At 42.1% G+C, this 27,473-nt stretch overlaps 1 protein-coding gene across 1 annotated transcript in view; it reads right to left on the bottom strand.

Moving 5' to 3' along the window:
• agbl4 (AGBL carboxypeptidase 4) overlaps positions 1 to 27,473 on the bottom strand; it is a gene marked incomplete at both ends in the record, with an annotated part of 281,697 nt that overhangs the window by 4,486 nt on the left and 249,738 nt on the right. Inside the window, 5 exons of the mRNA XM_080505732.1 lie at positions 6,051 to 6,213; positions 10,542 to 10,694; positions 22,833 to 22,944; positions 24,725 to 24,839; positions 26,178 to 26,267. Of these exons, the coding sequence (XP_080361858.1) occupies positions 6,051 to 6,213; positions 10,542 to 10,694; positions 22,833 to 22,944; positions 24,725 to 24,839; positions 26,178 to 26,267 (633 nt within the window). The remainder of the gene's footprint in view (positions 1 to 6,050; positions 6,214 to 10,541; positions 10,695 to 22,832; positions 22,945 to 24,724; positions 24,840 to 26,177; positions 26,268 to 27,473) is intronic.

The following is a 27,473-nucleotide window of genomic DNA, read 5'->3' as shown; positions in this document are numbered from 1 at the left end:
ATGTCTTCACTTTGACCTCTGGAAAGTTTGGCATTTTTCTCCAGTTCTCTTTCATCAGCAGAGCTCGATGCCAGTCCTGAGCTCTTTGGCCAGGCACGATCAGCGACAAAAATATCTCCCAGACCCCACCACGCGCAGATGGCCTCTCAGCTTGGCTTGTCACGACTCATCGTCTATTACAGAAGGTTATTTTGATGGACGGTAAGCTTCTGAAGGAGAATTTCCACCATGGGGTAAACAGTCGAAGATACAGAGGATGCCCTGACAACTGCCTGGCCTTTTGCTGGGGAAACCGTGGAGCCCGGGAGGAGACTGCTGCAGCAGGAAGTGATGTGTGTGTGAGCCAGAGAACAGTCGGAGTGCTGCAGCTTGGATTAAACTGGTGGGTGGTCATGAATATATGCAGAAAAGCAGCTTCAGCTACCTCAGTACACATCTGTTGAATTATGATGGAAACTAATATTGTTTATATGGTGTCATCAACTTGACTGGCTCCAGAAACATTACCATTTTTATTGTGTAATCATGATCAATCATTGCAGAGGTCATAGAGGGTTGTGTATGCAGCCTGTCAGCATCTTGGCTGCCTGTCATTGAGGTGTGTGATGTGTATTCTTTAACATCTCGGTACACATAATGCTCTTGTCTAATCAATAGCAGGTCACTGTCATGGCTCAAGGGCATGTCAGCCGAGACACTGATGAGATATGGGACACGTGAGACAAAAAGGTGTGTGTTTGTGTGTGTGTGTGTGTGTGTGTGTGTGTGTGTGTGTGTGTGTGTGTGTGTGTGTGTGTGTGTGTGTGTGTGTGTGTGACCTACGTGATCGTGATAAAAGGTTTTAGGGGTGTTCATGACTTGTTTACTGCAGCTGTTGGCTGTCAGTGCAGCATTTAGTGGGATTCACCACCAAGTCTCTGTTGACTGGTCCTTCCAGACCGACAGACAAGGTGACAAACGGACAACAAGGCCCCCAGTGGTAAAAATGAACAAAGTGCACGGAAAATGCTGTCAAGATTGGACGGGAGTTAACAAGGAGACAAGCAAGGGGACATTCGAGTCATCAATACAGGCCAGTGACAGGTCCTGTCACTGCACTGACACGTAGCGAACTAATTAACAATGCTAATTAAGAGGCTAGTCAACAACAGCAATACAGAAAGGGACATTTTTGGCCCCAGTAGCAAATCAACAGAGCGAAAGACCTCACGTCCTGAAGCCCAGAGGGACGGACAGGAGCCGATTTAAATCCCAGACAGGGGGAACTCTCACTGTCAAGGAGAACAAACTTTGAAAGTTTCATGGTAAAATGAAAAAGGTTCAGGCAAGGTTTCTTCCAGGTTTCACTCATTTTTTTAGTTGGGAATTATTTGTTTCTCTGCTTGTTGACAGTTCAAGAAGTAAAGGCACTGTAAAACATAAAGCAAATATACAGTAACTCTCCACTAACACAAACTCATCTGGGAAGATGTTGTTCATAGCTTACAATCTGTCTTTTTGAGCTTTCTTATCGCTGTGGTTAATCCTTTATGTGTGCTTTTTAAAGTCTGACAGCGAAAGAAATAATAGATTAAAATGAAGTGAAAACAATAATAACTAGATGTGCAAACCTTCCAATACAATACCTCTAATACTGAAGCGGTGAAAGAAAATATGCAAGCTGCAATCACATCAGGAAAGTCCATTTCACTTTTTCAGTGATAACATTTGATGACTTCGACTCTGAAATTTCAGGTGGCATTTCTCTGGCCTTTAACTTTTATTCTTCCAGCTGATAAATCCACTAAATTTAGCCCCTGTTGTTGTTTACTACTATTGCAGCTTTTAGTGGTTGCTTCTTAACTGACTCTCCAGCACTGCTGGACAGAATGTTAACATAAACCAGATATTGAACTTATTTTATCCATCCATCTTCTACACCACTTATCCTGTTCAGGGTTACGGGGGCGCTGGAGCCAATCCCAGTTTACTAATGGCGAGGGCAGGATAATCCTGGGACAGGTCACAGGTGCAAACACAGACAACCATACACGCTTACATTCACACATAGCGGCAATTTTAGCGTCACCAACTAACCTCACATGCGTGCGGGAGGAAACCGGAGCACCCGGGGGGGAAACCCAGGCACATACGGGGAGAACGTTCAAACTCAAATTTACATTTTCCCCACCTCTCGCACAAAGGCTTCCAAACTTTTTCAAAACTTTCTGTGAACGCCAGCCTTATCAGCACACGCAAGAAGCATGAAAACACAGCTGCAGGTGTGTGTTTGTGCATTCTTGTGAATACTCATGTGAGGACATCTGCTCATCTAAGCATGGCAACAATATTTGCGCAATCGTCTGTGTGTAACTGTGCCTCTGTGTGCGCTTGCTTGCGTGCATATGTGAGCACCTATCCATTTGTGCATGTCTGTGATACAATGTGCATGATGTGCGGTAGTGAAGCATATTTGCCTCGAAGCTAAATCATTTGCATACTTGTCACAGTGTGTCCACTGGGTGTCAGGTGCACTGATGCAAACTGGTATTCATGGTATCCTACTGTCATATTGAGAGGTGTGTGGTGAGTGTTGTTAATCTGACAGACATCAATCCTCCTTGAACAGAATGCGGAGTGTCTATTATCCTGTGTGAACGTGCGCACATTCAGCATTTGTCCTGGTCACAGCTGTCAGCCCAGGTTATTAACGCATGCCGCAGCATTTGCTAATGTCACAGAATCACCCAATAACAATGCAAGCGATTAGAAGGGTATTTATCTGTCTGCGATTTTAGAGACCCCCCCCCCCCCTCTCTCTCTCTACCACCTCCACTGATGGCAATGAGCAAATTTGCAAGAATTAAACAGTGTTCAGTGAAAATTTGCATGTCGCCATTATGGTAAAAGAAGGAACACTCTCTCTCCTTGTCTAGAGTCTTATCCTGAATAGCTTTCAAGCACACACACATGCACGTCCTCTCTCGCCCTCCAGGGACAGTTCATTCATTTCCCTGGCCTCGCCCAAACCTGACAATACATGACCCTTTTATTAACCTTGATCCAACTGAGTGTGAAAACAAATGTATTTCTGTAACAGAAATAAATTCCCATGCACACAAACATTCACACACACAGATGCACAATATATGCCAGCACACATGCGTGCAGATGCACGCCAAAACACACATGCACGCACACACACACTTAAAACATTAAGCTGTGCTTTGAACAAAATCCCGGATTCTTTCAACCTTGATTCATTTGAATTTCCAGTTGAAATTTCATCGTCTGGAAGAGATTAAACGAAAATGTGGTCACACTATACACAAACATACAAAACTAAAAGGTCAAGACAACCCCCCCCACCCTCCCAAAAAAAAGTGGATCTTCTGTGCTTTTACACATTTTCTATCTTATATTTTCAGCAAACAAAATGTGTTCTCATATGAGGTGGTCCCAGGCGATACAAGGAGATTCATTGACTTTGTTCACAACAGGCTTCAGACTGTTGTGAACAACAACATTAAGTTTGTACAGCATGACTCATGACATTTTTATCATTATATCCAACTGAAAGACTCCAGAGTAAAAGAAAGATACTGGTTTGTTTGTGTGTGTGTTGCTTGGTTCTCGCAGCAGAATCAGTGCTGGTGACCAAAAGAGAGATGTTAAGAGGCTAGTTCATAGACAGGTTCATGTCATTCATCCCTGCGGGTACATGTTTTCATGGAGTCCAATTATACGAAAAACCCTGAAAATGCTCATGAAAGCCCCCCAGTAAACGTGGAACACGAAGGTGGGGTGGCAAATGAGACTGAAATTTACTTTGATAGAAATTAAAGTAGTCTGAGCGGATAAAAGGAACACACACGCACACACGCAAGGACACGGACACACACACACACACATGCTGAATGATTAGAGGACAAAGAGAAGGCAGAAACACAATAGAGGTTGTCCCTGCTGTTTCAGAGAAGAGGATTCTCAGCTTGACTAGATGATATAATGAGCTGTTATGTTCTCTGTGATGAGATGAGAGGGAAGGACAGTGTAAAGGAGAGGAGGACATGAGAGGAGAGGGGGAATAAAAAAGAAAACCCAAAAAACAAATGCAGACACTTTGAATTACACTTTTTTTATGAGCACCTTCACACTGTACCAAAAGTCTTACTCGTGAGATACGTGAAGATTTCAATTTTGTTGGCAACATGTCACAGCAGTGAGGAGGCGAGTCAGGACAGATGAAAGGGTAAGGGCAATATTTTCAGAGGGTCGTAGAAGTTAGAGGTTATTATTTATCGGTGATCTATTAGTTTGGTGGACAGTGTGTGCGTGCGTGCATGTGTGTGTGTCAGGTGAGAAAAGTGGAAGAGAGTGGGTGGTGGTGGTGGTGTTGGGGCAGATGCTAAAGGTCTCTGTTGATGATTTGCACGCTCCATCGAGCTGACTGCTGGGGCGTATAAAGTGACATGGTCTGTTCCTTCAACCTGCCTGACCCCAATCTCCACTCTACACCGGGTCCCTGTGCTCCATACCCACCCTGTGGAGCTCCATCTCCTCTGACCCCTCCCTCCTCATGACGCAGCACTCATACGCACTCCTGGGAAACAAATGAGAACGCCTCTAAACAGACCCAAGGTGTGTCATTATTTGACCTTCAGGGGATCTTTTCACAGAACACTGGCAATGATTTGATTTTCCTTCGTCTTATCCTACTCCAAACCCAGTGTCACCCCCTCAAGTGAACTCCCTCAAGGGAGGGTGGAACTCAGTGGAATTTGTTATGCACTGTTTGTTTAGAATAAAGCACCTGCCTCTATAATGTAATGTCATTTGTGAGTGCTCTTGGTTCACTGTGTGTATGTGCATGCCCGCCCTTGCATTTAGGCATTGCCGATGCAATGCAATAACTCTGCAACGCTTCTCTGAGAAGCACTAAAGTAATCAGAGTGAAGAAAATAAACATGAGGAGTAGGTATGTGGGTTACGAAGAGCACCGTTTTCATTCAGTCTTTTGTTTTTATCATTATTCACAGTAAGCTTGTCTGAACTGTTTTAAAATATTATCATAAAAATATCCAGTAATGTGTGTAGATTGGATCTTTCATGTACTCATGAATCATGCAGACCTTGTTTCGCCAATGGCGAAGGCAGATTTCGCCAGTTACAGTCACTAGAGGGCACTAGGGTTTCGTCTATTTCCACCTACCCCTCCACCTGCAGAGTATCTGTGTGAGAGCACATAGTTTTCATATGTAGGGTCCTTATCATTCTCTCAAAATCTCTCTTTCTCCCTCTTCTCACTCACTTTATCGGTAAGATCAGACCGCCATTGGCCGGCTCTCAGGGGCTCTTCAGACCTGAGAAGGTCAGATGAAGGAAAACTTCCTCCTCCTCCTCCTCCACCTCCACCTCCACCCCCCCCACCCCCCTCCCCCCCACCTCCATTAAGGCACCTGTGACCTTCGAGTTTGTATGTGTGCACTGCCATACGTGTGTGTGTATGTGTGAGCACGCGGTTGCATGATTGTAGTTGACAGAGATCTTGTTTGTTCCATTGTTTATCGTAATCAAAGCTTCAACTGCGCACGCACGCACACACACACACACACACACACACACACACACACACACACACACACACACACACACACACACACACACACACACACACACACACACACACACACACACACACACACACACACACACACACATGCCTCTTTCTCTGCTCTTTTGTAAATGAAATCAATAGATGCAGCTATCACATCGCTATTCTGTCACTGCACATCTGTCGCAACATGAGGCAACAAAAGAGTAACATGTTTTCCCAGTGAGTACACATGACCTGACACACAAACACAAAACCACAAGCATTAAAATAATAACTCCAGTGAATACATCAGTTGGCTTGATTTCAGTAGGAGATTGTTGCTGCAGGAACAGTGTGTTTGTCTATTTGTCTGACAAGAAGAGAGGAGAAATTAAAAGACAACATCACTGAAGCCTTCAACACTTTGAACCATATCTCTCCTTTCCACACGGCGATTGCACACAGTGAAGGATACACGTCTCTTCAGAGTAGGGCACGGGAGCGGTGCTGCCAGCTGTCATGTAGCTGTAGAAAGACACCTCCAGAGTGTAGCAGTAGGATGTATCATCAAGGAGACCACCAAGGAAACGTCTACCAGTGCCGGCCTTTACCACGTCACGGTTAAAGGAAGTGTTGGACTAAAAAAAAAAAGACACAGGAAAAACATTTACAATTGAGACACATGAGGATAAAGTTTGGGATTAAGTCACAAGATGCTTGCACCAGTTGATGATTAGGCCCAAATAAAGAATAAACTTAAACACCAACGTACAGCCCGACTTGCTGTTGGGCTAATGGCATCACAATTCTCTCAGTGTAAATGGTGGATTTTTAATGATGCATTATTGCTAGATGCCAAATACTAAATCCAGCATAGGTCTAAATAAGGCCAATATACTGTAGTGTCTGTAATATCAATGCTGAAAAGGAAATTCTACAATTTAGATAAAGTGAAGCTGAAACTATGTTTAAAAAAAAACAAAAAAAACAACCTGAGCTGGATACATATGAATATTTTATTGTTTGGCTTCGAGTAGAAATGAACAGATGTTTTCTCAATCAGCTATCAATAAACGCTCATTAAATGTCTTCATTGTGCTCACAGATGATTCATGCTGCCCTTGAATATAATGAAAGTCTAGTCTTATAAGTTTAAGGAAGAAGTTGGGAGTAGTCTAGTTGCAGGAAGCTACTCAGCCCAATTAAATGAAGCCATAACAATTTCTATTGACCTTTCTCTGAAATGATGAGTAAAAGGTAAACTTTCAATTGTGAGAGGATACAAGATCATTGAAATACCATGCTGACATTTTTGTTTAATCAAGCCCAGCGCTGTGGTTGAGTGGTTAGAGAGCTGTCACCACATTAGAAATTTGACTTGATGGGCCTTTCTCTGTGGAGGTTGCATGTTCTCCCTGTCAGTGCTGGGAATGTTCATTTTCTACATGAACTCGTTCAAAGTTCAGTTCACAAATTCGAAAATGAACTAGTTCAGTTCATAATTCAGTTCCAAAAATGAACTAGCTCATAGTTCTTTTTTTATTCGTTAATATGCTGCTACAAGCTATTACTCAGAATACTGGCATTTCCCTATTGTTACCACCAGTTCAGTCACACGAGCAGCCATCTGCAGCTTCCCACCCCTACAGTATATTCTCAAAAACATGAGGAAAAAAAAACACGCTGCTTGAATGATCTTTTTTTTAATGTGCAATTATTAAAACAAAATAAAAAAACGGATAGTAGTCCTTAAGGTGCAAAGGAAAATATACCAGGCAGGTTCTACAAACAAATTACAACTTAAAATAGTAAAACCCTCAAGGAGACCGATGTGAACTGCAGTATACTGTTAACAACAAAGTCCAGAAGATGTGTCGACATAATTCTTGTACTAACACAAACACAATCTGAGGTAGGAACCAGGCTGAGATAAGAAACTTAAGATGTACCTCAAAGTGCAACATTCAAAGTGCAAAATATGTAAACATTATTTATCTATGTCACTTTTCAGTTTTTAGTGAATCGATTTTTTCCTGACTTGTTTTCCCAAAGAAAACTTCTAGAACTTGGGTCATAAAAGTGTGATATTCAGCCCATTATTGACTCGCCACATTGCAAGGCCGTTTGTTTGGGTTTTTTTTTAGTTACTTGCATATGCCTTGAAAGGCTCGCCGAGTGCTTTAGTTCAATGTGCCGTCTCAGGTTTGCTGTTGATGTACGGAGTTGCTTCTTGAAACCCAGCGGGAAAAGTTTACACCACAAAAAAGTAAGATTTTTCATAAAATTCGTTTAAGTAATCCAACGAAGATGAAGTATTAATCGTGGAGGCAGAGTCTGGGGCAGTGCTGCTGTCGCCTATTTGTATTTGCCGGGATGCGTCGCATTTTGATGACGTAAGCGGTGGTGCGACTCTGTGGTGGCTGATGTTGCCAGATTGGCTGTTTTCCCCCTACATGTCAAGGCCCATTTACAGTGTGCTTTAGCCGGATTTTAGACTGGAAGGCTCTTGAAATCTGGCACCCTCTTAAACAACATTAAACTGTGAGAGCGCCGTTCACAAACGCCAGAATGAGCGCGCTCAAAGTAACGTTCATCAGGCGGAAATACAATATATTTCAGTTCACATTTGCCCAAAATATGAACGAGTTCATGAACGAGCGTTCATTGAACTCGTTCAAGCACAACACTGCTTCCTGCACCTATAACAGTGTTACAGGTAATATGGGTTCACAATCCATCGACGAGCCTGTAGGTTGATTGCCAAATGTAAATTGTTCACAGTTATGAATTTCAATTCATCAATCTTCCATAATGGCTTTATCTAGACTGCGTTTGTTGGGGGCATATCACAGCTAACAAAGGCCAAAAGGTCAGTGGACAGGTGACAATCTCACACTTGGGGGCAAATTGGAGTTATCATTTAGATACACCAAGTCATTGCAATGCAGAGAGAAGTCCAAATTTCTGGACAAACCTTTGCAGGTCCAGGGAGGAAAAATCCCTATTAATTGCATTATAGACGGTAGGTTGTGAATTTGTCTGTACATCATTGCCTCTTTGTAAGCAATGTGACTGGCTGCTGATGGATGGGTGGATGGTGGAAGTTTGTCTGTTAAACATCAACGTGGTTTCTCACTTAGAAACTTGCACAATGTAGTTTTCTAACAAGTTCAGACAATGTTATTAGAAAGACAGGCTGTAAATGGCCAGGGCAGAAAAAAAAACCCCATCTATTTTAAGTTTTAGTGTGTCAGCTGTACTACACAAATATGATGCTGTCTAGGGAGGAGTGTGGAAAAAGTTTCCATTCACTGTCATTCCTCTCTGCTGCAGTGCAAGTTGCCTTGCGAAAATGCAGACTTGGTGGCCACCAGTGGGACTTTGCCAAGATTGTGTTGTGCTGCTGCTGCTGCACTGGGCTTTAGGTAGTGCTGAATGGGCAGAGGGACAAAAGCACAGTAAGGGAGATGACCCCAGGGCCAGCTGTCACACAAGCAATACAGAGAAAAGAGGGTGAGAGAGAATTCTCCTGAAATAGCATTTTACTTGTCCTGCGTGCAGCATACCTTATAGATACACACAATAAGTGACATTTCCATACATGTGTGTGAACATCTGCCGGTCTTGGCTCCTCTCTGCATCCAGGTTGGCGCTGAGTGTCAATGGGCAATAAAGGTTATTCTTTATGATGTGTGCAAGTGGCTGTGCTATGAAATGCCACTGTCACTGAGAAAATGAAGGTCAGTCAAAGGTACACAAGGCTGAGTGGAAACAGTTTGGTGGATAATGTATCTGTATGAAAAGGTGTTATCAGGTTGTGCATGTGTGGCAGAGCTACACAGCCATGGAACAGCTGTTTCCTCCCACACTTTTTTACTCTGTTCTTTGCTCCTACATTCATTTTCCAGTACTTTAATTTCCTCTTTTGTTTCCTCCTGTTTGTTCCCTTCAGGTTACACACTCCTTCCTGCCCGATCAAACCCAGTTTTCGACCACCTACATTGTTCATACAAAATATCATTCCCTACTTTTTAAAGTCCTGCAATATAGATCTATACTCTCTACACTATGCCTGTGGTTTCACTTTCTTAGGTGGATATTTACATCTTAATTCATGATATATTTTGGTTTAAATATAGGAGATTGTCATGCACATAAAAACACAATCAGACAGATATTCTTCGGTTTTGACAGGAACTCTCATTTCAATATCAAGCTGATACTAAATAGCAAAATAAGCAAAGACAAATAATAGCAGGAATTATATGTGAAGGTATTTCCACACAAAAGAAGAAAACACAGATACTAAAGCTCCTGAAAGGCAGACATTCAAATAGTTATAGAGGTATTATGGTAGAATATTTTAGGCAGGATATGAACACTTTATCCTCTAAGTTGATGAGTTTAAAGCAAAAAAATGAAGAGAGAAAATTTTTAAATCATGAGCAACTTTGAGAGGGGCTATATTACACTATATAGACTAATAAGTCAGCTCAACTTCAAGACTGATCAAACAGCTCTTATGGGATGTTCCTCGCCAGCAGTGCAAGAATTTATCTAAAGTAGTCACAAGAAGGAAAAGCGGTGAGCTGCCAGCAGAGTCGTACATGGCCAAGGCTCATTGATCAACCACCTCATGATTTACGGGACTTAAACGTTCTGCTGCTGACTTATTGGTGTAAGATCTTACAGCCCACCTTGATGTGACACCCAAATCTGACAGATGTGTTGTCCTAAAATCCAAATTTTAACCCAAATCCATGTATTCAACACAGGAAAGTACAGTGCATTGTGCAGTATATAAGTATTCAACTCCCTCTTGTTATGATAATATTACGGCTGGGAATAAAGTAGCTTACTGTACACCATCTCACCAGTATTAGCTGAAATAAGGCAATATTATTTTTGGAGAGATGTTGGGCCGGAGCCTGTGTCTGGTTTGTGTGTGTCTGTTTTTGTCACTTACAAAGGAGAAGTCTGGGGCATTTTGGCACAGGAGCCTGGGGAAGACAGCCTGCCTCTGGACACGCTCTTCATCCTCAAACACGTTGCCATACATGAAGCCATTCAGCATGGTGGAGTGGGCATGGACATCAATGTAGAACTCCAAACTAACCCTCTGATGGAATGAAAAAAAGGATGAGAACAGAGGGACAGGGAAAAAGACAAAAGGTAGAAAAACAGCAGGTTAGCTGTGAAGATTTTCTGTCAGTTAGCAACAGTGTGCATCAGAGTTTCTCCTTTGGGGGGGGGGGGGGGGGGGGAGAAAAAGAAACGACCCTGTCATTACTCTGGGGAAAATTTTCGGGAGAGAAGCTTTCACCCATGGGACCAGACAGAGAATGGACGAAGAAGAAGACACTTACACCTGAAAAGAGCTAACCAACCACACATAAGTTCAATCAGGCTGTCCTTCTGAGGGGCTGAAGGGCACACCTTCAACAGACACACAGGCTGGTGAGCACAGAGGAGTGTGGCGTAATCGCACGCTCCCTCTCTCTCTCTCTCTCTCTCTCTCTCTCTCTCTCTGAGGTGTCTGCAGATTCATCACATAAACCAAACTTATTTATCAGGTTAATATTGACTTCATATTGAGCGTGTAATGTCTTTTCTCTCCCGTCTGCTCTGTGTAAAATGGATTTGATAAGATCTGTTTCTCTTGCTTGTGTCTGGTATCACTCAGTCTACTCACACACACTTTCATCGTCTCATATAAATAGATGACAAATGCTCAAATCTTTATCGATAACCTTCAGTGTAAAGGTCAATGATACACATAGTTGGACAAGAAAAGCAAATCATTAATGGTTTTATCTTGGAACAAAATTGTGTAAATCTCCAGCTTGTGTTGATTTAGCTTCAGAGACAATATATAGTCAATATATTCTGAAATTGTGTTACTTGAGAATGACTACAGAGCTCAACTGATGCAACCACAAAAGGTTAACAAATATCGACCGTTTCAAGTATATATACTGGTTGGACAGTATATTGGCTACAGTTTTATTGTCTGATCTCGCGTTAAAGTTCTGCCATAGTTCCTGGCTTTAAAAAGGTTTTGCTTGAGACCATCAGAGAGGTTTAATTTTAATATGTGTTAAGCTTGTCGTGTTGACCTGCACTGTTTTTAATATACTGAAAAAAATATCAATGGGAAAGAAATTAAATTCAAAAAGCATTTGTCAAGACAATTCCAAGGAACTCAAACATTATAAAATCCTGCACAAGATTTATGCTGTTGTCTTTGGTTGTAAAATAATGGTACTCTGTCACTCAATGGTACATCAGCAACTCAACTGTACACAATGAGCAGGTTTACTGTACTGCCATACAGTTTTCATTCATTCATCCATCTCCTATACCCCTTACATTGAAATAATGGCTGCAGGAGCTGGAACCGATACCAGCCGTCTGCAGGCAAAAGGCAAATTACACTTTTAAGAAGTTGCCAGTCTGTCTCTGGGTCGACAGAGACAGCTAATCACCGACACATCCACACGTACAAGAGTCACAAATCATCTTAAAAATCTTGTTTTAGGATTGTCAAAGGCAAACCAGAGGCAAATCGAAGTATGCAAATAAAGAAGGTGCCACCTTCACTACGAAAGGACTGCAGGATGTCTGACGGCCGAGCTGGAAGTTTGTGGTCTGAGGTCATCCTGCCCTGATCAGTCTGCAGAGTGGATTTATGTCTGTTTGCCTGTTGCTCTCTGTCTCTGTCCTTCTCTCCCTCTATCCTCTATCCCCAACCCGACCAGCAGAATGTCACCACTCCCGAGTCGAGTTCTGCAGGTTCCTTAGTGTTAAAAGGGAGATTTTTCCTTTTCACCATAGCTGATTGTTGCTCATGTGGAATTGTCAGGTTTTTGTCTGTAAGAGTGCCTTGAAATGACTGTGCCGCTATATAAATGAAATTGAATTGAATTTATTCATAATTTTTAAAAAACAACAACAGGTAATTCTATCTAGAGCTTCATTTCAGTTTGATGCATTTCTGTCTATTCTTGAAACTCTTCATTTTATATCACTGATAAAATGCTGTTTTCACATATACATCTTTGATGCATTTGAATATATTAGTGATTGTGTGGGAAGATGCTTATTCAATGTAATTCTTCAAACTCAAATCCAAATCTTAAGCAGGTCATTATTGGAAGCTTGGCACAATAACTGAACCTGAAGTAAAAAAAAGTCTTCACTTCAGCAGTCTAAAACTGGTTCTGACAAGGGCAGGGATGCAACCCCCCCCTCCCACAGACACACACACACACACATACACACACACACACACACACACACACACACACACACCCACACACACACACACACACACACACGCACGCACGCACGCACGCACGCACACACACAGACACACACACACACACCACCACCACCACAACCAACACAACCAACACACCTTCTAACCCTCAGGTCAGGAGTAACACCCTCCTTTCGACCTCTTCTCTCCATCTTATCACTTCCCCCTCTACAGGTTTTTATCTTTCCACCCTCTTCTCCCTCCTTATTGCATTCCCTCCCTCTTTCCCTATAGTCTGCTCACTATGGAGATTCAGCATCACACCTTGTTACCTGCGGGTCATAAAGGGGAGAAGGGGATGGGAAGAATGAGAGAATGGAATGAGGAGCAGGAGAAGATGGGAGAGGGGGCAAACAAAGGCGGATAAAAGACAAAGGGAGAAAGAGATGCATGCGGCCGTGTGTGTGTGTGTGTGTGTGTGTGTGTGTGTGTGAAACCATAGAAAAGGTGTTGCAAAGAGAGAGAAATAAGTACATAAAGACAAACAGAGAGTGGAGGAAACAAGAGGGAGAGAGATAGCGATAGAGAGACATCGAGATGTGTAGAGAGAGAGTGGGTGTGTGTGTGTGTGTGGGTGGGTGGGTGGGTGGGGGTGGGGATGGGGAGGGGGGGGTGTCTTGGGCGGCCCCAGCGACGCAGTGTGCCTGTGTTTGAAATTCCGCTCACAGCCATAGCAATTTCCTGGCCGTGGCTGTGCTGTCAGCTGCTTGGCTGGCTGGCGGTGAAATATGGTGGCTGGGAGTCGGCCGCTAGCAGCCCCCGACAACCTGATGGATGGAGCCCCAGAGGAGAGGAACAGCAGCAGGAGAAGGTGGAGTAGGGTGGGATAGGAGCTGGTGGAGGGAGGGAGGGAGGGAGAGAGAGAGAGAGAAACAACAACAAAAAGGATCAGGAAGATTAAAAAAAAAAAAAAAAAAAAAATGCTAAATGCAGCCAAGTGTGCAGTGGTGGTGATGGAAGAGAGGCAGAGGGAGAAATATCGCAAGAAAGGAGTTAAATTAGGAATTAAAATGACTGGGGATGGGGTAACAGTAAACAGAATCAGTGACAGGGGGCACAGTAAGAACAGCTGGGGTCTAGACAAGGGAAACCAGCCTAATAATCTCCTGGGTGTCCCCCAGGTAGTGTATGGGAGGGGAGGAGCAAGGATAGAAGGCGGAGGGGAGGAATTGGAGGATGGCAGACAAGCAGATAATCAAAAGTTGCAGCTTTGGGTGCAGCTCAGGGGTCACCTGGCTGTCACACATTCACACGTAATCTTAATGAAGACCAACGATGTGTCTTGCAAATTTAGAGCATCTTCTTTATTTAAAGTAAAGTCGTTTACTAAAGTAAGGCTTCACGAATGCTTGAGTAATAAAATGGTAAAACCTTGAAGACCAGAGGTAATGTTTTCCTGTAATTGAATTACAACTTTGAGAATTCTATAATTTTAATTTTCAGAACATTTGATCAAATTACAACTTTTTAAAATAAAATTTCACAATAAAAAAATTGTCAGATGTTTTAAACCTAGAAAAAACTTTTAAACTTTATTATAATGTTTTGTGATACATCTATGCAGAATGAACAAACTACTCTGATAAAAAGTAGTATAAAGTTGATGATATCATATGAGTTGTATTGTAAGCTGCACTGCATCTAATTGTAAAAGTTTACCTATTTAATTGGCAGGAGGACATTGTAGATTAGATAATATAAACAAAGATCAACTGTTCTTTAATAAATGTTTCATCTCAGGCTTAATATTAAGCAACATTTTTTTTACAATCAATAAATACATAATGTTTAGAAAAAATGAAGGGTTTACTGATGTGGTATTCTGATTGTTGTTTGGCTTCAAGGGTATGAACAGATTATGTCTGTGTCTCAGGTATTAACTGTGGTAGTGGATGATGTCATTATTTACAAATATATATATTTTATATTTTAAATATAATGAGGCGGCGTTCAACTTAATAATGTGGTACCTTCAAAGAGAATAACAAGAAAACAAACCCAAGAATATGTGCGCCAACTTAACTCAGATTCACTTTACAGGTAGATAAAACTAATGTTATGAGATAAAATATATTTATTGTCAATTACTCACAATGTACACGAGTAACTGACCAAACTAGTGCAGTGAGATCATATTCTGAATCCAATATTCCAATCATACTGACATTTTGAGATAAATTAGGACTGAAAATCATTAATATCAGTATTTTCATCAACAACAACATAAAAACATCAGACACGTGGGTTTATTATTTTTTATCTCCACTAACTGGTGAAGCCTTTTATGTCGTCAATATCGAGTGTCTATGTTCAAACTGCTAGCGTAGCTTATACACTGGAATAATAGGCTTTGTAGACATATTTCTCTAGAACAGTAAAACAAACACGAGGCCAAAGGGAGTTTGAAATTCACCCACAGAAATGTGCCAAAACTTTAAATGATTTGAAGGCATCTTATAGAGCATTAAACAGACATACGGTGACATATAGTGTTGCACTTGTACAACATCAAAAATCAATACTTGCCTAAAACATTATGTATTATTCATGTTATTATTCATACATTATAGGATAAAATCTATAAAGTTCAAACTGCTGAGCTTGTGAAAAAGCAAGCTGACATCAAAAGAACACAAAGTCCATGAAGTTTGAGTCCATCAATCCATGGACAAGAACACGAAGATTTGGGACGTCATAGGAGTGGCCAAGCTTTAACATACATGTTCATATTCACACAGCGAGAGGGAGCGACATAGTGCATGACTTGACCACTTACTATGATAAAAGCAATATCCAGTTCAGCTTCATTCCTCATCCTCATCCAGAGGATTTCCAAATGATGCTGTGAAGACTTCCTTGAAGGACACAAGAAGATGGGCAGTGCAGCCCCACAATGTCGTGTCCAAGGCTCACCACAATGCTCAGTTAATGCCCTGTCAATCAAACTGAGACGGTTCTGAAAGCTCCACCACTGTGATTGATGCTTCAATTAACAACCCGCTCTGACCTCCAGAATTGTTCATTTGAAATTGTAATTAAACAATTAGGGGCAATTAAGAAACAGAGACTGCTGAATGAAAGTCAGAAGACAATTTGAGACAGAGACAGAGAGAGAGAGAGGGGGGGGGGGGGGGGGGGTGTCTAGATTAAGCCTCTCCCAAACAAACAAAAGCCTATTCTTGCTCCTGAAACTCCTGGGAACTCTCAACTTGTGGTGAACTTGCAGCGGCTGCAAACAGTTTAGTGTAAAACCTAGAAGGTCAAACGAATGAATTCTGCCAGACAAGTACTTATCTGCTGCATATTAATTAGAGCAGGGTGTGGGAGCGCGGCGAGGGCCGTAAATGCTGGGCTTATCTTTACACGGAAAGGAAAAAAGGAGCTGATTGAAGTAGGATTACAAGCTCCTGAATAAAGCACTTCTGCCATCAGCAGCACACCTTTCTGAGGAGAAGAAGAGCTGCTGCTTGTCCAGGAGAAAAAAAAGAAGTTGAACGTGCCGCCCGCATAACGCACACTATACATTAAACACATCACACCTGTGGGAACACAACGGTTTTCTTCATGGGTACGGTCCAGCGTGGTTTTGAAGTAAGCGGCATTATTCAAAAGCTGTGTATTGTTTGTACACCCAGACAAAGACAATTAATGTCGAACAGATGGTTTGGGGATAAGGGTGTGAGACATAACAAACAAGGGGGTCATCAAAAGAAAAGATTAGTCAGTGTTGTGGTTTTTTTTGTTGTGTGTGTGTTTTTGTTTTGCCACTGACGGCTTGGTGGGAGCAATAAGTGCATATTGGAGTCTGAATGTCACCGTTAAGCCTTCAATTAAGCTGTTTCCCTTGAATAGATAGGTGAGTGCTCAGCTGGCTGTTAGCCTTCCACTGGGCACTCGTTTATTTATTTATTGCCTCTTCTATTTTCAGAGCAAATCCTGGTTGGAGATAAAGTTCCCTGGTGAAGATGCTCCTTTCTGAGCTTCGGCCGCTGAAATCTTGACTTTTGAGACACTTCAGAAGACAAGTGCATTTAGAAACTATTCACAGTGCTTCACTTTTTATGCATTTTGTTATGTTACAGCTTTGCCAAAATCCATTACATTCAGTTATTTAATTCATAATTCTCCACACAATACCCAAAATGGAATGAGTTTTTTTTTTTTTTTTAATGTTTGCACATTTCTTAAAAATGAAAACAACTAAGAAGTCCCATGCACATTAACACATGGGGACAAACCCATCATTTTGCAGGCTTGAAGGCCCCACTAACAGTTGTTCTACAGTTCAACTCTGGCACAAGACGACACTTTCTGACTTCAAGTTAGATGGCAAAAGCTGGATTAAAGCCCAGATTATATGCCATGTAAATCATGAAACTGATAAACACTACACATTTGTACTGGATTAAACTTCCCCACAGAGACACGTGAGCATGAATTTCCCCCACCGTGACATGTTCACACTGTAAACCTCTGAAGAGCATTTTTGTTGGGTGAAGGAGGCAGTTCAGGTGACAGGGGGCCACAGGGGGCACAGGGTCAACGATGCAGCAGTGACAGAACACGGCCGGTGGCCTGACCTGCTTCATGGATGAGAGTAAATGACACAAAAACTCTGCCTCCCTCTATCTCCATCGACATTATATACCTCTCTCTCACACCCTCAGTCTGCACCGTGCTCTCGAATTGATGGTGGTATTTGTCTGTTTATGAACACAGAGGTGACTTGTAATCAGGCTGAACAGCGCAGGCAGCCCACCGCTTCAGGCCTGTTAGTGCCACATAAGCTGCCACATCTGTTGGGAGGGCTTGGCAGGAGAGCATAAAGAAGGAGCGGAGAAGGAGGGCGGTGGGTACAGAGAGGAAGATGTGATATGAAAATACAGCAGAGAAGTGTGAGGCGGGAGGCAATGAAGAAAATGATTTGAAGTATTATGTAAAAAAAAAAAAAAATTAAGATAAGGTAAAAGCCTTTGAACTCATGTTGAGAAAAACGGCGGAGAAATTGCCAGAGTGTGAGAGTTTCCTGTGAAAGGCAGACAATTCAGCTTCCAACGGAGGGAGAATAAAGAGAGGGATGATGGAAGGATTGAAACGACGCAGGGATGATGGGGAAAAAATTGGCCGTAAATCTCAGAAATGGATCAGAAATGGTTGGCTGACACCAGAGGACATTTTTACACAGAGTGGAGAGTGAAGGCAGGGAGGCTGAGAGAACCACACACACACACACACACACACACACACACACACACACACACACACACACACACACACACACACACACACACACACACACACACACACACACACACACACACACACACACACACACACACACACACACACACACACACACAAGCAGCTGCCATCATCATACTAAAGGCAAATCTGACCATTGAACAAGGAAGGCAGACAGATAACAAAAGGGGACTCTGGAGTAGAACTGGATGAGTCCAAGAAGGAGGGCATAAAGGAGGAATTCAAGGTACAAAATTCATCTCGGTCCTATGACAGGACCTAATACATTTGTTTCAGATAGAAAATTAATTTTGCAATATCGAAAAGGTCAAAAATAAACTCAGGAAACAATGACCTCTCTGTCGTCCTTAACAAATTATCCAAAATGGCAGTGTCAGATTGGTGGGGATACATCGGCCGGTGATGAATGCTTCTGCTAATCAGCCAATCAAAAAGAATTCTTCTTCCGCGTTTGATAAATGAGCTGGAAAAGCAACGCTTTAGGAAGGAGATGGGTCCATTTGTTTCTTTGGTCTCTTTTCCTTTTTTTCCCCCCCGACCTCCTTCTCCATTTCTCTCTTTTCAAAACAAACAACAGGGTAGCTTGGGAACAGATTATAGCTCCTTGCATCACTGACTCTTTCAGCTATTTTCCCTGCTGACCAATGTTCAGCCTGCAGATGGTAAATGATGGAATTTTATAAAACAGTTTTAGCAAGCTTGCCCTCAGATTGATGGAAAGGAAGTTTGCTGCCAGCTTATAAGCAAACACTTAGTTGTCATTCAAACAATGGCAGAAGCTCATCACAGTGTTATTCAACATTTTACATTGTATTTATTATAGCACTAATCCCGAGCCAAAGACCCATTTAAAGATGCATTCGGTAGTTTTAGGAGGCCAAGTGCAGAAGAGCTGCAAACAAACAGAACTCTGATTTATGATTAGCTTATTATCTGCTCCTGTGCTTCAGAAAGAAGCTGATTTCTCTGCTCTATCATACAAATGCAGCACAGAACTATGTCAGACATTCAGATAGATTTATCTAAATGTTTTCCGTGTGTGTGGGCCGAGCTCGTTGAAATAATGTTTATAACACAATCAATATAAACTAGATTGTGCATGTTGTGTTCAGGTTTCGCACTGTCCGTGTAGGGAAGATGTACTTAAAACACAACCAACTATATTCGGGCACTTTAGATAAGGAGGCTCTGGGACAAAACCTGTGAGAACACATCGTTTGTCGCGTTTGACCTACTATGAAATTCAAAGAGGCAGAGCTGCACAAGCAGTTTGCAAGAACTTGAGGATTAAGATATGGTTTAAGGGTCAAGGGTACAGTTAGGTTAAGGTCAAGGTGAGGATCAGGATTAGGGTTCGATCAGTAGTTTTGATGGGTGAGTGCAAAGGGTGGAAGATTCATTACAGTTAAGTGTTCCAGACGTGTGCGTCTGTACAGTGACTTGCAAAAGTATTTATACCTCTTGAACTTTTCCATATTTAGTCACATGACACCCACACAAGTAAATTAATTTCATTAGGATTTTATGTGCTAAACCAACACAACATGCCACAAAATTGTCAAGTGGAAGTAAATTGATCCATGGTTTTTATGTATATTTGTTTTATTTTTTTAACAACAACAAAAAACTTAAAGGTGTTTGATAGAATCTTTCAAACCTGTCTGGATGCAGCTGCTTTTTTATTTGAGATGTGACACATTACTGGACTCGAGGTCAAATCGTAACTGAGCTTAATCCAGAATCATTCAAACTGTTCCCAGTGAACAGGCTGATGGGACTTAAGACACATTGTGAAATTTCAACACTTGTTCAGTTCAGTTTCCATTACATACCCTTGCAGATGTGTTGAATTTCTCAACAAATAATTGTCAGATGAAAGTCCCAAGTTATCAATTCAAGCGAACTGTATATTGTTTCGGCTACAAGGTATGATTTAAATGATACTTGTCCGGGAACTTGCAGGCAGTTATTAAAGTTATAACCTGAACAGAACGAGAAAAGCATTTCACCAACAGAAAGCGAGCGCTGCTGAATTCACAATGATGGGTGAGTCGCTTTGCAAGCGACGAAGGTGTCTGTCACAAGAACGGCTGATGGGGTTTCAAACTGAATAGTCTTTTTGCAACAGAGGGCAATGTGACTTTGAATTATGATGCCTTATGCAAAAAAAAAAAAAAAAAAAACTGGTGGAGTTTAAAGTAGCACAGAAGTCACTATGATTGACAAAGCCTCTGCGTCAGACTTGTGTTCATGAAGGCACACACCGACTTTGTAGCGCATCCTCAATTCGATTTGCTTCCTCGGTCTGCGTGAAATACATTAAAGTTGACTACAAATCTGAATAATATTTCACACTAAAAATTACCTAATAAACCATAACAGACAGCTTTTCCCCCCGTTTTGCGCACAGAAAAGGCACATGTTGAATAAATGAAGGAAAAACGAGGTTAAAACAGGGAACACTTGATGCTAAACTGTTTTAATTACTACCAAATCCCAGGAGCCATGGAGACAGACACATATATATATATATACATATATATATATATATATATATATATATAATTGAGAGTACCCTCCTTTTTGTTTCCTGTAATGCAGCAGTGAATTCTGGATGTTTCCTCTTGCATTTGCTTCTGCATCGAGTTTAAATGCAAATGCAGCTCGTGCGTCTCCTCTGCATGGTGGCTTCTAAATATATCAATCAAATGTCCAACATATCTACTCTAATTTGACTTGTTTTTGTGAAAATGTATTTCTATCCAAAAATCAAATAAGTCCCCAACATCATTTTGTTGGGGCTTTTAATTTGTTAAGTTTCTCACCTGATTTAAGTGTAATCTTGAGTTGGTCTGTTGTAATAAATGCTTCTTAATGTGTGGAATCTTGGAACCTTCGGCCCGTGATTCTCAAACTGTAGTTTATACTTTACGTCAACGTCTTGCACTGTCCGTGTGTGAGTACTTTAACCAAAGCTACTTTTGGACTTTGCAAAGTTATACAAACCTTTTTCTTGCCTTTATTTTGATTTTTCACAAGTAACCACAGCGTAAGTAGCTGGAAAATGGACCATGTATGGCAGCAGAGCTCAACCATTTGCCTGTTTTTGTTTCCCTCCAACCCAGCCTCATTAGACTCCATGCCCGCTGTGTGAGCTGAGCATGAATGGAGGGCAGCAGCACGGGGCCTCCTGGCTGCAGAGTTGGCATTGAAAGTGGCATCTGGGAGCCCCAGACATGAGTAGTGTGTCTGATGGGATTAACTGGCTGTGGCAAGAGAGAGAGAGAGAGAGACAGACAGAGAAGGAGAGGTTGCCCAAGCCTCCAAATTAACTCTGCAAGACTGAAGGCAATCATCAGGGAGAAGGGAGGGAGGCAAAAGCAGGACAAGTGCTGGTGAAGGGTTATCAACATAGAAGGGGTAGTAATTTGACCAGCAGGAGTGGACTTAGTAAATATATGGTCCAATACAGCGTTGACTAGAAGCTGCATGTACCCAGACGGGGAAGTCACATTTGCTGTGGTAACAGGCCATTTTGATGTTTCATTTCACTGTGAAAATACACAGCAAACCAATTAAATGTGCTCGAGGCTAAATTGGTGGCCTATAAAAATTTAAGTATACTTTATTTTATTTATCTATTCATCTAAAATACAAGTAGATGTACCTACGGAAACTCATCGTCCAAAGTCAGCTAAGCTGGGTGTAATTAAAAAAATTAGCTGTGTCCTGATAATGAACACAGCGGAACTTTTGTTGTGTCTCGTTGACACAACAAGATGTTTAGTTATCTGTTTATGAATTTGTAAAGTTATTTGGTTTTACACGCACACACACAAATTTGACAGTGATAAATTTGCATGTTGGTAGAAACAATTCTTATATTTGGGTCCTCAAGTAAATCCATTTGATTATACTGTGTTGTTTGGAAATTGTCTGTTTGCATGCCCAAACTGAGCCTCTCTGGTTGTCTGTGTGTGTGTGTGTGTGTCTGCGTGCATCTGTGTGTGTGTGAGCGAATGACAGGCATGAGTGGATCACCCTTCCATGACATAGTCTATCGATCAGTGTGTCAGCATCGAGGGAAAAGGTTAATCTGCGCGATGCCAGCCCCGCGCCTCACCCCATCTCTGGCCTGCCCTGCATCCTGCCCTAGCCTGCTCCCTCTCTTATCAGGATTAGAGGAGTGTACAAAAGGGCAGAGTATTCCCAGGACATACACTGACCTTCAGTAATCCCACCAACCTGCCGCTCTGCTTATAATTAACATCAGAAACAAAGAGGGAAAAGAAGAAAAAAAAATCCCCGGTCTGCCAGTGCAGCATTCCTCCGACTGAAAATCTAAAACTGGAGGAGGAAAAAGTTACACTGGAGTTAAAGACTGAGTCTTGCTTCAGTAACATGTTTTGAATGGCCAGGAGAGCCTGTCTGACATTCTGGAGGTGCTGACTATCCTACCCATGCTCTCCAGAGCACACACCCTAAACACAGATTAGAGGAACATGCTGAACCAAGCAGAGAGAAAGAAAACTGTTCTTGAGATCGGCAGCCATTACCGGTGGCAAAACTGAACATTGAGCACATAAGTGCGTGTGTGCGTGCATGTGTGTGTGTGTGTGTGTGTGTGTGTGTGTGTGTGTGTGTGTGTGTGTGTGTGTGTGTAACTGCGCTACTCACTGGGTCTTCGTTCATCTGCATTATGAGCTGCTTAACAGCGTGGAGTGTGGGGTGGGCCCAGGGAGAAGGATCCTGCCAGTGACGATTCAGATCGAAGCCCATCAGAGAGCACCTGTACACATGCAGAGAGAGAAACACACATTCACAGGTGGATATAGAGAAAAACACTTGATGCAGTTTGGATTTTTTTTTTAAAAACAACAAAAAAACAAAACACATGCCATCTTGTGCATATATTTTTGCACTTTATCCCCAATCCTGTGTCTTTCCTCCATATACAGACAGCATGGCACATTAACTCATTATCGACAGTGCTTCATCAGCCATGACTGTATTCTACAGTAATTTATAGAGTTCAGTCAGTGAGGCTCTTTGCAAAATGTGATGCATCTTCAATGGCAGTTGATTTCATGCTTCCTTGTGCAGGTTTTCGATGGTGACGGGTCCACTGTGCACTCAGCCTTCGGCTCTGTGCTGGCGGGGACAGATGAGTTTGAGAAGTCTGAAGGACAGATGCACACCTTTCCAGGCACATAAGAGTTTAGCCCCAGATGAATTTTGAAAATATATAGTATAAGGACGAACATTGGTTTATTACACTTCCAAACCCCTGCTTCTCGCCAAAAGAAAAGATCAGCTGTGCAGGAGCTTTCCAAGAGGAAATTGCATTCAGCACGATAATGATAATATTATCAACTTTTCTTTGCACGTATCCTCTTGCTCGCGGATAGATGGTCAATTTTTACCCAGTCTTACACTTTTGTCTTTTTTTTTGTTGTATTTATTTGATAACTGCAAAAGAAACAGAGAGGGAGTGTGAGAAAAAGGAGCACTCAACCTGTAACACTGATTGAGTTGGCTGGAAGCAGGACCTCAGATGTCACGACGATAAGGCCTGGACCTCAAACATCAGGCCGTCCAAACACAGTGCCGTTTACCAATCGGCTCCAAATGCCATAATAGGCTGCTTACATGTGAAGATGCACCCTGCTCTGCCCTGTTGTTGTCGTGTTTTGTCTCTGACATTTACTGAAGCCAATGTTAATGACACAGGAGTTACTGATCCTGCGGGCCAAGTGAGCAGAGCAGCCAGCCATAAACACACCGCTCATATCAGGTTAACTGCCATTGATTATTTGCTCTGCATGCTTTCACTCCGGCCAACCCTCCACTGCATCACACTGAGATGGCTGGGCTGTACCAAGGTGGAGTTCTCTCTCTCTCTCTCTCTCTCTCTCTCTCTCTCTGTCTCTCTCTGTCTCTCTGCCGCTCTGTCTCTGTCTCTGTCTCTCTCTCTCTCTCGCAAATGTGGATTGGTGAGTTGAGAAAGCTCACTATTCACTCTCTCAGTCTGCTGCTTAGTACGAGTCAATAAGAAAGTCATCTAATGAAAATAGTGTTTCAGCATCATCACAATCGACCACGTCACTGAGAAGATTGTGAGTGTTCGCGACACCCTGCAGTTAAATTTTAGAGGCAGTGACAAGGTGCTGCCACTGGATGGCATTCACAAGCGCAGAGCAAGTGAGCTGCTGATACTTATCTCAGTGAGCATTAGTATGCTAGGGGCTGAGCCTATTAAGTAAAAGGCAATTATGAAGAAGGGAAAGAGGAGAGAGGAAAATAGAGAAGAGGAGGATGCCCACGGAGCTGCAGAAACAATGTTAGAGACAGAGGATGGACAAAGAAGCTGGCGGACAAGTGCAGCCCTGCAGCCAAATACTGTCTTCTCACAAATCCACTGCTGAGAGCTGTATACGTTTATTGAACTCTCTCACGGTGGAGTTAAAAGCATTCAATCGCACAAAGAATGGTTTAAAACCACGTTACGCGTTAGTTCTCGTTGACAAAGCGATGCGTCAAATTAAAGATTGACCGGTCTGTTTGTGTACCTGTAGTTTCCCAGGTAGACTCCATCCGGATTGAGCATGGGGACTATCTTGAAGATCACGTGGTCTCTCAGGATTTGAGCAACCGGGTGCTGGCTGACCAAGAAGTCAATCACACCTGTCATGAAAAAAAATAAAAAATGCACGTGCACACACACACACACACACACACACACACACACACACACACACACACACACACACACACACACACACACACACACACACACACACACACACACACACACACACACACACATACACACACACACACGCGCGCGCACACACGCACACACAGAGGGGAAATAGACTTGAAAAGAAAAACCAAAGGCAGACTTGCGGTTAATTGAGTTTTGAGAAACAAAAGGAGAAGGAAGGACGGCGAGGGGGCATCGTCAGGATCGAGGAAGGAACAGGAGACGTCAAGCATAAATCGATACAAATGGAATGGAGCTGACGGCTGGAAAAACAGACAACACACGGCATTTGATCCATAATGATGCACTGCATACACATACTCATGATAGATAGATAGATAGATAGATAGATAGATAGATAGATAGATAGATAGATAGATAGATAGATAGATAGATAGATAGATAGATAGATAGATAGATAGATAGATAGATAGATAGATAGATAGATAGATAGATAGATAGATAGATAGATAGATAGATAGATAGATAGATAGATAGATAGATAGATAGATAGATAGATAGATAGATAGATAGATAGATAGATAGATAGATATCATCCTTCGTCAGTTCAACGCTCTATAAACAAGGCTGTGGGCCACAGAAGGAGGGAAGCTGCCCACTCAGTCTGAGCAGCAGGAAGGAGCAGCAGAGTCATTAAATCCTGCTAAAAATGTCTTTCAGGTTGTCGGACAGCAGACAAAGACAATTTCCCAAAGGTTCTCCCCGTTTTTCAGGATGCTTTATTAGTTTTGAGTTAACGTAACTCAGAAGCAAAACTGCAACCCAACTACATTTCCTGACATATAACACCAGTTCTTATATCTGTTCTGGGAACTTTCCAGCCTCCTGTGTTGAGCTTATGAGCAACGTCTTAACTGAGACAAAATATCTATCATCTATCACCTATGTGGGTAAATTATTTTATATTTTTTTATATCTTAAAATTTTTTAGAAGAATTATTTATCTTATAAATAATATACTATAATAGTATTATGATCACTTTTCATTGCACAATCTCTTAATTTGAATCAAAGACAATATCTTTAATATTGTTTCATCAATATCTTTACAAAGTCTAAGTTAAATAGTGTAAAATAAATATAGATTGTAAAATATAAAGAATTCAATTGAACTGCATACTTGCCCTTTAAACACCTTGCACATTACAATACTGTGTTGAAAAACAACACATGGGGGTCAGTGCTGCATCTGAATTACTTCAACAACACGGGGCACCGACCTGACATTAAAACTTTACCTTGGCAGACGAACGAGGCCGGGGACTCTCCGGGGTGAACACGAGATGTAAGAAACACCAGCTTCTTCTCCCTCTCTGGACTCAGGTGGTCTGTTGAGGAGCATCGACCGGGGGAAAGGAGTGTGGTGAAAGGTGCAAAGTAAAGAGAGGAACAAAAAAAAAAGAAGAAAAGAAACAAACATGGCGTTGTTAAATCACAAAGTGCTTGTACGTTTCCGCAAATATGCTTAAAGCTAAGAGTGTGTATTGGTCTGAAGAGGAGACCTGCATGCAGCCTGTCATAGTCCAGAGTGAGACTGGGTCAACGCTCATCCTCACCTCGCCAGCCATTTTTGGCCAGACTCACATGAATCAAACATCAAACCCACATACAGCAAAGAATATTCAACAGACGAGGTGAATTATACATCAACAGGGGTCAGGATCAGCTTGCAACAAGTGAGACTTTATAGAGGCCTTCTTTGTGAAATCGCCTGGTCTTGCTGAGGGTTTCTCCTCAGCTCAACACTTCTCCCATCCTTCACTCCAGCTCCTTTGAAGAGGTGTCAGACAGGGGGCATATTGTCACTTTTGTATGTATAATGGTTAGTGAACCTTTTAATGTTGAAATGATAAGATTTGATATACTTTTTTTTGTGGCTACAATCAAATCTTTGACAGCCATGCTTACTTCAATTCAAATACTGTAAAAGCAAAATGGCAAACAACAGGAAAACGTTGACAGCCCATTGTTTCCACTCTGCTTTCCCAGCCCAGTTTATATCCAGAGGTCAGAGTTCTGTTGTTTTCTTGGTCGGTGTCTCTCTCCTAATCTGTTGTTACTAATGGATGAAAGTGATTGTGTGCCTCATTGCTATACACAAACTTAATATCTTATCGATCGCTCCCCCTCTCTTCTGCTGAGCAGAGAAAATGGTAATTAGCAACAGGCTATGCACCTTTCCTTCTCCTTAATTCCAATTTAACATCCGAGAGAAAAGTGTGTGTGCGTGTGTGTGTGTGTGTGTGTGTGTACGTGTGGTTAGGGCTCGTAAACAAAAACAAAAAAAGCTTTGTTCCATTTAAGCTCTCTGCCTCTGATTTTATTTCGCTTTTTCCTCCCCTGCCCTTCACAAAGACAAATGGGTTTGCCATTCAGGAGTCTCCATGGAGCGGGGCCGGCCGTTTGTTGTAAATGTGAGTGCTTGCGGTTTGGCCAGCCGCTGGGTGCTCGGTGGCTGTGAAATTCCATCACTTAGAATTTCTACTTTGGCCTTGACCCCAGGCCACCACACGGGCTCCTGATACAAGAGCACA

This window comes from Blennius ocellaris, assembly GCF_963422515.1.
Source record: "Blennius ocellaris genome assembly, chromosome: 12".
Lineage (NCBI taxonomy): Eukaryota > Metazoa > Chordata > Actinopteri > Blenniiformes > Blenniidae > Blennius > Blennius ocellaris.
The sequence above is the reverse complement of the archived record's forward strand: the minus strand, read 5'-3'. Positions and strand labels throughout refer to the sequence as shown.